General features: G+C 35.3%; 2 protein-coding genes across 2 annotated transcripts; both read right to left on the reverse strand.

Annotated features, from left to right (window-relative positions):
- Window positions 1–785: 785 nt before the first annotated feature.
- Window positions 786–5,856, reverse strand: LOC121248319 (eukaryotic translation initiation factor 3 subunit M-like). Its single transcript, XM_041146757.1, has 10 exons — window positions 5,573–5,856; window positions 5,030–5,159; window positions 3,736–3,874; window positions 3,442–3,654; window positions 3,107–3,245; window positions 2,140–2,290; window positions 1,821–1,930; window positions 1,652–1,749; window positions 1,432–1,501; window positions 786–1,140 (listed from the first exon to the last, which is right to left on the reverse strand). The coding sequence occupies exons 1-10, from the start codon at window positions 5,663–5,665 to the stop codon at window positions 1,051–1,053; spliced, it is 1,233 nt and encodes a 410-aa protein (XP_041002691.1). The 5' UTR covers window positions 5,666–5,856; the 3' UTR covers window positions 786–1,050.
- Window positions 5,857–10,494: 4,638 nt separating this feature from the next.
- LOC121248316 (UPF0481 protein At3g47200-like) lies at window positions 10,495–12,170 on the reverse strand. Its single transcript, XM_041146749.1, has one exon. The coding sequence runs from the start codon at window positions 11,914–11,916 to the stop codon at window positions 10,663–10,665; it is 1,254 nt and encodes a 417-aa protein (XP_041002683.1). The 5' UTR covers window positions 11,917–12,170; the 3' UTR covers window positions 10,495–10,662.
- Window positions 12,171–13,149: the final 979 nt, after the last annotated feature.

Consider the following 13,149-nt stretch of genomic DNA (forward strand, 5'->3'; position numbering starts at 1 on the left):
TTTAGTCTTTCTACTTACAGATCAGTCTAAATGATACACCTTTTGCGTTGATAACATGGCAAAACCTATCTCCAATTAAAATTTTGAATTTTAAATTTGTTTAATCTTGGATATCAGCGATGCGGAGACTAGGTAGGGTTGGATCATAAATAGAGTTTTCCTAATTTTAATTCCCATTGTATATCCTCTGCTCAACGGCAGACATGCAAAAATTAGACTAATATTATTCACCGTCTTTTTTATCATCATTCTTCCGTCATATCATAAATTTGTATTAAATGATTGGAATAGAAATTATTTGTTATAGTTCATTTGTGAACTAATCACGCGATATTACATTAGAGAATGTTGAAAGAACCATGATAATTATAATAATTAAAAAAAAAATCTAAAAATTTAAGAAAAGGCTGGCTCTAGCTCGCAGAATATCAGGGCTAACATTTGATTTATGAACTTATCTATGGGGGCTTCTTATATATGGATTGTTTCTACTCTTACCGCGAAAGGTAAACGGAGTGCGCACCGGAAGGGTAGGTAACTTTAGTATTCTTATTCAAAGCACAACCAAAAATTAAATAGTGCAATATTTTCCATGTGTGTATTAAGTATTAACTATATGATAGGGTCGATGCTTGACAAAATAATGGAGTTTGCTTGAGAGGCAATTGCTGTGGCGTCAATGTCATGGATCAATATCAGGCTGATGTCTTATCTCAACTGGCTGGATTTCTAAATGCATCACAGGTCTAAAACACAAGTTTGACTTTTCCAATAAGAAGATAAAGACCGAGAGCTAAACATTTTGAATTGACTTGGGGTGGAAAATGTACTCCAAAATTCCAAATGCAGCAGACAAGATGGGGTGAGTAGATCATGAATCAACAACAACTATGAATGAAAATTACAACCCATCAAAAATTTCGGCAGATTTAGGTTTAAGTTCCAAAAATACAAAAATGGGAATCAAATTTCCATGATTCACTACCGTACCAGTCTTCACTATCTCCTGCTAAAGATCTTTTGAACTAACTATATGGGTTGAGGAAATTCTTAACGAATCATCAAGCCTTGCATTGCCTGTGAGCCATCTTCAGTGATCCTGTTAGCTTGAATGGTGCTGATAACATTTGCAATGTTACCCTGGAAATAGAAACACGTCACTCATTAAGTGTCTTGTGCATATTCGGGACAGAATGACAAGCTAGTCAACATGAAATCCTGTGAGAACGCACCAGCAGTGCAAACCCACACCTTAAAAAATGTTTCCCTTCAATGACAATACACTTTCTCTAAGATAACTAGGATTTTTCTTTAGTAGACAGCATCAAATTGATAGTTACTACATAACAATAAACCACAAACTTCTTTCATCGGGCAATTAAGTAGACGGAGCATATTTATTTCAAAGAAACTGTGGGAAGTTCTTTTTACCCGCCATGCAGCAAGCCTTGTTCCAAGTGTTTCCCACTGATGCTGCCCAAATACACGCTCAGTACAGCGGCTACATGTCAAACATTCTCAGTAAGAATACAAGAAATTGATGTGGGTTGGCAGCCAACTATAGACCATACATCAACAGCCAAGTACTGAAATCAGATCTTGCTATAATCAAAGCCAAATGAACCACACACAGAAGGAGCTAAGAGTGCACCTCACAATCACAACTTGATTCATCTGGTCCATTTTACAGTCAATTAACTTGAATGTTATTGCCTTCACCACCCACAATTCCACCTCGTCATCATTGACCTGCAACATGCACCCAATATAACCAAGGAGGAAAACCAAAACCAAAAAGAGAAGAAGTCAAAGAAATTTACTCCGAGTGTATCTCTGATAACAGCATAAGGAATCTGGCCAGAGTCATCAGAGGCAAGATCCACCAGCGACATCAACCGCATCTTTGTGATACAATCTTCATGGACAAGACCTAAATCATTGCAAGAAGCATTTTCCCAACAAAAACTTAAGTCATGTAAAGTTTAATAAAGCTAAACTCATTCTTTTTGACAAGTAAATGAAAGTTTTAGTGATAAACTAAAAGAGATGCAGCCCGAGTATACATAGGATATACAAGAGAAAAATGTAAGAAGCAATGCAGTGAGCGTGTAATGAACATATAGATTACTGAAAGTGTACCACAGCTTTTAAGCAAAGTAGAATTTGCAGCATGAAACTCCAAGTAGGCGTCAAGCCTCTGAGTCAGAAAAATTTTAAGAAGCTGATATACCAGTGCATATTTAGCATCCTTCTCCAACTGCCCTACAGCAGGCATATCTAGCAAGTCACACTGCAATGCAGCAATAAAGAGTCAATTCCATGTCCTCCCAAAATTACAAGTCTCTAGGCGAATATGAAAGACATGCATATGTTGATGCATTTAAAAAACAAAAAAATTACATTCATGCCCAAAATAATCAGATCCACCCAAAAGTAAGCATATCACAAAATTCAATTTTCTCCATCCAAGAAAATGAAGTAAGAAAAACACCAAATGACAGCACTCCTGCAACCCTAGGTTGGCATCCCAAAGAAGATTTTATACCCAATCAACCCATTAGACCTATGTACTGCCCACCACAATAAATGCATATTAAAATTCAATCAAGTATTGCGTAAAGAGAACGACCACATTTACTAATATCCATTAATTTGAGAGGCCGGTGCCTTATCTCACACCGGGAATCTATTACCTCACAAAGACACTCTAATGTTTATTTTATTTTTTTGATAAGTAAACAATTTTATTAATCAATGACTAGGCATAGCCAAATAGACACTAATGTTTATTTTAATTAATTACACAAGAGCAAAGTATTCATATCTTTTTTCATATGCAATACATAAAAATATACAATTTCCCATTTCTTAGAAATCTGAAAGAACTATAGAGAGCTGAGCAGCATAATAAATACAAAGAACTCTCTTAAATTACTTAACTACCAAAAAGAAAAATATTAAGCATACTGATAGAGAAATTTATAAATAAATCATATTATGTTGATAAAACAAATAACCATACAAATAAGAGTATATGAGTATAGTAAGTAGCACATATACACTCCTAATAAAGTATAAGTAATAATTCACTAAGAGTGCATGATACCTGAAACATGTCAGCAGCCTTCACAAACTCCACAATTGCACGTACAGCTTCCTCCTTGGCTTCACTCATTGTATATGCATCTTCACCAGAAAACGTTGCCAAGTATTTTACCAGGAATTTGAAAGAGTCCTTTGACGAGCTGGACTTATAAGGTAAAAAAAATACGCACAAAATTTAATACTGACGACTCCATCTTTTACTTCTCTAAGAAATCATGTTGCATTTAGTGATGACACAAATAGATGATGACACAAAAACTTGGATACTACAACTGCTTCCCAGCTAACATATATCGAGAACTATTTCACTTTCATGTGTGACCCTTCCCCCAATACCTTTTATGTTCTTTCAAAACATTAGAGATGGTAAGAAAGAGCTCTCGCCGATCTGATATCCCGATATTCCACTGTTGGAGGAAGCTATCCATCTTTTTGAATGAAGGAACGATGTGTTCAGTGGCTTTCCCATTGGATGCCAAAGTTAGGGCCTTCATGTAAACATGGAACTGGCCGTGAGGGTTCTCCAGTAGGTTGTACAGATTGAACAAGCTAGAGGGAGAAAGAAACAACTATAAGAGATGCCTTCAAAACTTTGCAAGCTAAGATAATAACAATTAAAAGTGACATTACATCTTTAACCGCAATGCAGGTTTTTCATTTGGCTGTTGAATAATCTTCCCAGATATAACTTTCGCCATCTCAATCTCTTCATCTGAACTTTCAGACTTCGTAACAAGGTTGCAGATAACAGTGAAGATGCACTCAAGATCTGGGGAAGAAATCAACAAACGGCATTCTTGTCAATATGAATGATAAAAACAAAAAATTTCAAACTACAAAGAAAGCAATATATTGTCAGAAGTTTAACCCTCACTAAATATTAGATAACAAGGTGAAGTTCAAACTGGGCAACACAAAATTTGCAGCATTCAATGTAAATCATCTTATCTGTACTATCAGTTCTTGTTTACTGATCTAAAAAACAATCTGTACTATAGTGTTTGCCTTAAAATGATGACAGACATATTCAAAATAAATCATCCTAAAGTAAAGTGCTAAGGAAATGGTGTGTATAATTCTAATCATAACCCCCACAATAAGGGAAATGAACAAGATTCTGTACATTTGAGCATCATTGAAGAATCCAAAGCATTTATCTAGTAACAAAGTAAAAGGCAACACATAATTTTGAGTGAATAAATTTGACAAGAGGAGGAAACAGCAATACCCTTTACTTCCTGTACTTTCTCTTCTTACAGAAACCAATTATTAATCTTAGTGACTGGTGAAATGTAGGACTACAAAACTTGGAATGGCCATGGAATTGTACCAAAAAAAATCCCTTGCACACAGACATTAGCACATACCTAAAATCATTCACCAGAACCAGACATCACCAATGACAGTCCTTGGGGCACTAGATCTCAGTCCTTCGGGCTTGATGTATGTTGGGTAGTTTTTCGCGGGCTTTTGGGGCAATAGGAGCTCTCTAGTATGGGTTAGGGATTTTCTTGTATACATCCAATGTACTTGGTTACTCCTATTGATATATATATATATATATAAAATATTTCTGCTTATAAAAAAAAAAAAAAAAAGGATCTCAGTCCTTCCTACTAATCTATTGACTTAGCCCTCTTTACTCATGTCATTAATTTGAGGACTTCATATCAATCTGATAAAGCCTATGAAACTGTCAACCAAGTTGCGCCTAGCTCTCATACAAACTAATTATTACTCTTTTACACAAATTACAGATAGAACATTGTTCAAAATAAACTCAAGACAATCAAGTTACATAGGGAAAAATCATCAGCACATATTACTTAATTAATTGCTATAGAGCTTGACACTTTTTCGGATAGATAATCCTACAGATCATTTTCAAGAAATTTAAAAATCATTGAACAGAGAGAATTGGCACCTTTCTCAGACACCTTTGAGAATATCAAGTCAGCAGAGGCGAGCATCAGTGAAGCCAACTCCAACCATTTGTTCATTACAATCCATTCTTGGGCTTCAATGCAAAGTCTGGTAACTTGCGGCTCGGCAACCTAACCAACGACCAAGACTGGTAATTTTACGCACACAATAACCTTAACAAATACCAACAGATAAAAAGCAATCGTGCAACGTAGCCATACCGGGGCTAGTCCAGTGATAAAAGAAACTTGACGCCCTATATCACAATTCCCTTTACATGCCATTTTTTTCTCATTAATCAGATGCATTATAATCGAATTAATGAGTACAAAACTAAATTTTACAGGGCCCCAGAAATCATAATATGTAAAAGAAATTCTTCTGTCAAAATTGATACAAATTCTTACATCATAAAAATCGCCTAAACTCAGGAACACCAACAAAATAAACCAAGTTTTTTGCGTAGTATTTGAGACGCACACGTATAGATTCGTATATATGGCCATGTATGCATATAAGGATGGTGAAGGAGGAAGAGTGGTACCTCAGGGCCGGCGTCCGCCCAGGCGAGCTCGGAAGTGAATCGGACAACGGTGAGCGCCGGATCTTCCTCGGAGGTTGGGACCACAGTCGTCATTGTTGAAGCCCTCTGCAACTGAAAAGAGTTGAAAAGCCTAATTTTTGCTGTAGAGCGGAGAACAGCAGAGAGGGAGAAACCCTAGATAGGATCAACGGGGATGAGGTTTACGCTGCAGAAATTTTAGAAGTGTTATTACCTTTTTAGGCTTTTCGAAAGCTACAGTAGACGGCTATTACTCTCTGTAATTTGCTAATTATTTTTTACTCTACGCCTTCTTTTTCCCGTCAAAATTCCTCCATGTTTACCCCTTTTTTTTTCGCCCTTTTGTTAATTACTGTGTATAATAAATTGTTAATTATTCCTCTTTGGCATTATGATTTATTTACAATGTTACACCAATAGATTTACATAAACTACCATGCAAATGAATCAAATTAATTTGCTTTACGCAATGCAACAAGTCATTCTAAAATTACGTTTGGATGTTAAGATTAGTTGAGTTGAATTGTAAATAATAGCATTTTATGAATCTCATTGTGATAGATTTAACTTTTTTAAGTTGAGATAAATTTAACTTTTTCGGTTCTGGCCGAAAGAAAAAAACTGATAGAATTGAAAATGATAATGATGGGAATACATGGATCAAAGTTTTATTGTTATTTTTTCTTGAACATGTAAAGATGATAATGCTAGTCTTGATCGGAAAGAAAGTATACTTCTTGAAGAAGGTTTGTGCGACGGTACAACTAATAGGAATAAAGGCAGCAACTTGAGAAACAATACCCATTGGGGTTAATATATAATTCTGCACTCAGGCTTGTTTGGATGGTAAAAATATTTTATCTCATCTCATCATTACAATTTTTTAAAATTTTTATACAAAATATAGTAAACAATTTAACTTTTTCAATTTTCAAAACAAGAATAATATTAAAAAATAATATTTTAACAATATTTTATTCAACTTTCATCTCAACCTATATCATCTTAACCCACTATCTACACGGCAACAAAGTATGCGTGCAGACTGGGCCGGTAGCCGCTGCAATAGCTGTTTATTTGCTTGTTAAACTGCAGAAAACAGTACTCTTTGACATAGGTATCCAGGTAAAGCTTGTTGAAGTGAAGAATCGAGTTGCATCCTCCAAATTCAACTAGTTATCTATAATCCCTTTCTCTAAGAGTATATTAGCATCCTTGGCAGTGTTAATGAGGTTGTCAAAGAGTATAGGGTAACAAGTGATCACAGGTCTACAATTTGGCTGACACTGTTTGAAACTGATTAGGTTTCGAAAGTCCGTTTCTGTGGTTTCTTGAATCAGTAGAGGTGGGTGGGATTTACCATTGTGAAATTTGATGTCTAGGATGTTACTAGATGTTACTCTTGTGAACTTGATTCCGACCTCTTCCAAAATCCCTGCAGAAGGAATTGGTTGCCACCCATGAGTGTCGCCATCAATTCTTGTAGTTGAGAAAATCAGTGAATTCCTTAGCAAGTCAAGGATATGCTTGCTTCCATGGAGATGTTTGTTTCCATGGAGGTGTTCCATACGCTTGTTCAAGGATAATGGTGTTGATTGGAATATGTTACCGAAGAATTTAAGGGCAAGTTGTACTAGGGATATGTTTTCAAGATGGCTGGTCATGTGGAAGAGGCGCTCAAGCACAAACCAAGGCATTTGGTTTTCCAGCAAACACAAGTCATGGTGAATAAAAGACATAGTGAATACAGAGCAGTCCGTATCTCTAAGCTCCCTATTTGTGTGTCTGAGGAACAACTTGATTATGAAGCAACCATCAAGTACCAAGATCTCCACAAATTCATTATTGGGATGGCTAATTGGTGGGACATAGCACCCATGAGCCTCCCCTTCAACCTCTGCAATGTGTTTTATCATCTCACCCAGCTTTTGGGTCGAATCTGGAGATCTACTAATAAGGGCTTAAAGATACTTGAGTTTAACTTCTTCCGTGTCTTCCAAGCTTGCTTGGGCCTGGTGGAAGGGTCCAATTGAAAATGCATCCGGGATGTAAGCTTTCTCATTATGCCTGTTGAGTTTTTGGGGGGTTTTGAAGATGCAACACCAAGAATACATGCTTCGACTTTGGGACATCTTACCTCCCAAAAAAACAAAGTTCTAACAAAAAATAATCTAATCTCTTCTGATGAATGCTATCTATCTTCAAAGGTCCAGTCATTTCGTGCTTGTCAATTGCACTAAAGAATACATATAGGAATCATCTTCCACACAGCTGAGATTTGTGAAATACCGCCCAAGTTCATCCAACATGCTAGAAGTTCAACCATTGTTACAAGCACTAGGCTAGCTCTACCCGTCTGGACTCTGAATACATCATCTCATATCACTCTAACAACCTCCTAATGTAGTAGAAGATGATCCACCTACAGTCTCACCACTTTGTTTGCACATACAACACCAGTCCACTACTATCACCTTGCATTTTTGTAAGTTACCAATATCAAAATCTTTCCCAGAAACGTTGTTCAAGCCAAAAATACCGCCTTTAGAGGTGCCTTATTCCTCCAAATCGTGATTATTCTACAGTTGTATGAGGGCCTTACAGAAAATATGAACAAAAAAATATACTTTTTTTGGCAAGTACCTACCACAAAATATCAGCTCTTTGAGTACTCAGTCTCATGGAACATAAGAGTTGGAAAAAATCTGCAAAGTTGCTGACTTTCCAATCTTGGGCCGCTCTAGTAAAACTCACATTCCATTGGAGTCACCAACCATCACCATCAGGTTTGCCACTAAAGCTTCTTCTCAAGTGCAAGTCTGAACACTGTAGGGAGTGAATCCTTGAGGGCGCTATCTTCACGCCATATGTCATGTCAAAATTTAGTTCTTGAACCGTCTCCCAATTCTAGTATGAAGAACTAACACGCCCAACCCTTGTCTAATGTGCTTCCATATTTCCATGCTTTTCAACTTTTTGTTCTAATCATTTTCTAATTATTATAAATTTTTCAAATTCCAAAATAAACACAAAAAATAATATAACTTTTTCAAATTTTAAAATAAAAATTATATTCAAACAATTTTTTAATTTTATAATATTTTTATTCAACTTTTTCTTTCTAATTTTTCAAAACTCAATAAAATATTTTAATTTAAATTATTTTATTACTATTTACAAATATAATGAGATATTCTATGTATCCAAGGTGGCAACGTATTTCATATCTTTAATCTGTCTCTTCTTCTACCATTCGAGTATTGGGAGGTTAGATCTCTCCATTTGCCACAGAAACTTCCATTGGGATCGGTGAAATCCAAACTAAGATTTTCAGTTGGATAATATTACGGAGTTACGCTTGATTTGTTTGGGCATGGAAATGCAATATTTCTCATAAAAAGCCGCCGACATTATTAAGTCGTTACATTCCGTATCTTTCATTTCATCATCTTTGGTTTTCGGAAAATGCCACACATAATTTTAAATTTTAAATTTTAAAATATATCTTTTAAATTAAATTATATACTACGTGAATGATATGTAATGTAAAAGACTTTGAATAGAGTTATTCTTAGTTCTTTATTTTCTTAATAATATTAGATATAGTTATGGGTTATGCAGGTACAACATATTTTTTTTTAAAAAGAGTGGAGTCCACCATTAAAAAATTAATTTATTCACGTAGATTCTATGTTTACTTATTTTTTTCAAAAGGAGTACGCGACAATTTCGTACTCTATATTGCAAATATTATTTCTCTTATTTCCATGTACTCTAAGTAATCATTAGGAAGAAGTGCTTGATAATTCAGTATGTTTCCACTACGGAACGACCTAGGCAAATAAATGTGAATTGATTGTAATTCACTTTTGTTTTTGCCTAATTTGGCCACAAAGGATAGTACAATCTTATCACGAGAGTTAAACATGGTCTCTGTTCTGATATGATGCCTCTGTTCTGTTATGACAATGTTCAGTTATGTTATGCCAAATGATTTTTTTTTCTTAAAGATAAGTATTTCTGAATTATCGCTGTGATATTTTAGATATCATGTTTTGTTTTGCATTTCTCTAAATGACATTTCTCTAAAATGCCAAATGATATTTTAGTATTTCTAAATTGTCGCTATGATGTTTTGCATTTCTGAATTGTTGATAACTCACACATTATCTCTATAATATTTTACAAATGGTTTTGATAGTTCAGCCGAAAATCAAGAATAGGAAGCGTGGACAAGATTAATTGAGAATAGTGGACTTGATACATAAGAGTACTATTACTATTGGACGATTTTATTCAGCAGATTGGATTTCATTATATTTATTTGGTTTATTGGGATGTTGATAAATTATTGAGATTTATAGAATTTGGTTTATTGGGATGTTGACAAATTATTGAGACTTGTGGAATTGGTGGTACATTATGCTGAGGTCCTTTTAGAGGAACATCTACATTTAGTCTAAATAAATGCGTTTATGCTTATAAAATCTTTGGAGTATATATATTTTGTACTGTTGGGAGATGATTTTTAGACGCTAGGAAGTAACTCCTTGACCCTCTGGGTACAGGGCGTTACAATTCCTCTTAGGCATTATGATTTATTTACAATGTTACACCAATAGATTACATAAACTGCCATGCAAATGAATCAAATTAATTTGCTTTACACAATGCAACAAGTCACTACTAAGAGATCACTTTATCGGTTCTGGCCAAAAGAAAGAAACTGGTGGAACTGAAAAGGATGAGAACACATGGATCAAACTTGTGTTGTTATTTTAATGTCTCTACACCACATACCATCATAATTTGATTATTTATATTTATGGAAATTTGCTCAACTTATTTACATGTTGAGGGTCCATATCCATGACAAGTTAGATTTGGAACTCTATTTATGCCTTCCACAAGCTTACAGGTGATGATCATGTCTAATCAGATTGATTAAAAGAAATCAAAAACATTTTTAAGTAAATACACGTTTTTTTTTTTCCATTAGGTCGGGTCTATAATCAGTATACATGATGACAACATGTAAAGATGATAATGCTAGTCTTGATTGGAAAGAAAGTTTACTTCTTGAAGATGGTTTGTATGACGGTACAACCATTGAGAATAAAGGCAGCAACTTGAGAAATAATACCCATTGGGGTTAATATATAATTCCGCACCAAGTATGCGCGCAGTCTGGGCCAATTGCCGTTGTAGTATCTGTTTATTTGCTTGTTAAACTCCAAAAAATAGTACTCTTTGACATAGGTATCCAGGTAAAGCTTGTTGAAGAATCGAGTTGCATCCTCCAGATTCAACCAGTTATCTATAATCCCATTCTCTAAGAATATATTAACATCCTTGGCAGTGCTAATGAGGTTGTCAAAGAGTATAGCGTAAGAAGTGATCACGGGTCTGCAATTTGGTTGACACTGTTCGAAACATATAAGATTTCGAAAGACAGTTTCTGTGGTTTCTTGAATCAATAGAGGTGGGATTTCTAGCACACCATTGTGAAATTTGATGTCCAGGATGTTACTAGACGCTACTCTCATGAACTTGATTCCGGCCTCTTCCAAAATCCTTGCAGAAGGAAATGGTTGCCACCCTAAAGTTTCACCCTCAATTCTTGTAGTTGAGAAAATCAGTGAATTCCTTAGCAGGTCAAGGATATGCTTGCTTCCATTGAGGTGCTCCAGACGCTTGTTCGAGGATAACGGTGCTGATTGGAATATGTTATCAAAGAAGCTAAGGGCAAGTTGAACGAGGGGAATGTTTTTAGGATGGGTTGTCATGTGGAAGAGGCGCTCAAGCACAAACCAAGGCATTTGGTTTTCCAGCAAACACAAGTCATGGTAAAGAAGTTGGAGCATAAAAGACATGGTGAATACAGGGTCGTCTGTATCTCTAAGCTCCCTGTTTGTGTGTCTGAGGAACAGCTCGATTATGAAGCAACCATCGAGTACCAAGATCTCCACAAATTCATTATTGGGATGGCTAATTGGTGGGACATAGCACCCACGAGCCTCCCCTTCAACCTCTGCAATGTCTTTTATCATCTCACCCAGCTTTTGGGTCGGATCTGGAGATCTACTAATAAGGGCTTGAAGATACTTGAGTTTAACTTCTTCTGTGTCTTTCAGGCTTTCTTTGGCATGGTGGAAGGGTCCAATTGAAAATGCATCCGGGATGTACGCTTTCTCATTATGCCTTTTGAGTATTTGGGGGGTTTTGAAGATGCAGCACCGAGAAGACATGCTTGGACTTTGGGACATCTTACCCAGTAATGAAGATGTCAATGACCCAACATCGATTCCAACATGTAATTGAGACATTTTAAGATTTGTTTGCCTTTTCTTAATTTTGTGCTAGCTGCCCCTGGCTGTCATTGTATTCTGTAACAAAAGAAACACAACCACTTGAAAAGAGTGGAGAAAAGAAATTCATGTCCATATATATAATTCTCTTCAAAGATAACAGCAAACAAACATTCTGATCAGATAATATGAAAGTAACAATAACAACATGAATGAAATGCATGACAACAAGTGTTTCAGATATGAAACTGAATTTCAAATATTCCCCATGAAAACTTGTTCAAATGGCAACAAAATGACTTCCAAAATGTCAACCAAGTATACTATAGATAGTCAATTGGTAATGTACATACTGGTTTAAACAGTGCATGGACCACTGGTAGGCTCTCTCACAATTGCTAGGCCTGATCTATAATTGTCAATCACCAAAATATACTTAGTCCTGCTTTCGGCAAGAAAAACCTATACATAAGATAAAGAACTGACAAGAAAATTTCAAATCTGTCTTTTGCAAGAGTAGCAGGAAAAGAAGAAACGAAATGAAATGGAAAAAAAAAAAAAAAAAAAAGGGAGAGAAAATAAAAGAATTAGTTATAAATGTATACTAACACCTGCCGGAGCAAGACGTACGGGAGATATTTGCTCAATCCAAGCCAATATGGTTTCCCTTAATAATGCTATGCCTAGCAACAGCACTCTATATATAAGCTTTGCAACATTAATATATCACTACAAAAAAAAAAAAAAAAAAAGAAAGGGCATTTGGGACAGATTATTTGCGATGAGATGAATGACTATCTGGGATAAAAACAGACTCATTTTAGTATGAAATAATCATTTTCGCAGAAAATATTTGACAACAAATAAACAATTTTCTTGTAATGAATCGTTACAAAAATTAAAGTGATTAAAATGTTTAAGAGGAGAAGCCAATGAAGATGTTATCAGTTGTATAAATGAATAAATCTATTTGAAAGCTTAGTCGTGCATGGACACACTAATTAAATATATTATTAATATGAAAATCTATTTGAAAGCCAATGAAGATGTTATTACTTTTGTGACATCTTTTTATGATTGCAGCATTTCTCTTTTATAAATGATTTGTCTCCAAAGCCATATTCCTTTACAATTAATTAACGTGGCTGAGAATGAAACCCTTCTCTTTTAATTCAAAAGAAATAAGAATGAAGATGTGCACATCGATTGGCCTGTGCAGGTCATGACTTTGGCTATGTATATTTTAGTTTC

The sequence above is a fragment of the Juglans microcarpa x Juglans regia genome, chromosome 2D (genome assembly GCF_004785595.1).
Source record: "Juglans microcarpa x Juglans regia isolate MS1-56 chromosome 2D, Jm3101_v1.0, whole genome shotgun sequence".
Lineage (NCBI taxonomy): Eukaryota > Viridiplantae > Streptophyta > Magnoliopsida > Fagales > Juglandaceae > Juglans > Juglans microcarpa x Juglans regia.

What these genes read in the sequence shown, in the direction of transcription:
- LOC121248319 (XM_041146757.1), bottom strand. Translation starts at nt 5,665, where the DNA reads ATGACGACTGTGGTCCCAACCTCCGAGGAAGATCCGGCGCTCACCGTT. An exon ending in TACTTTGCTTAAAAGCTGTG is followed by an intron (nt 1,931 to 2,139) that starts GTACACTTTCAG and finishes GCAATGATTTAG; the next exon opens with GTCTTGTCCATGAAGATTGT. An exon ending in CAAGGCTTGCTGCATGGCGG is followed by an intron (nt 1,141 to 1,431) that starts GTAAAAAGAACT and finishes TTCTATTTCCAG; the next exon opens with GGTAACATTGCAAATGTTAT.
- LOC121248316 (XM_041146749.1), bottom strand. Translation starts at nt 11,916, where the DNA reads ATGTCTCAATTACATGTTGGAATCGATGTTGGGTCATTGACATCTTCA.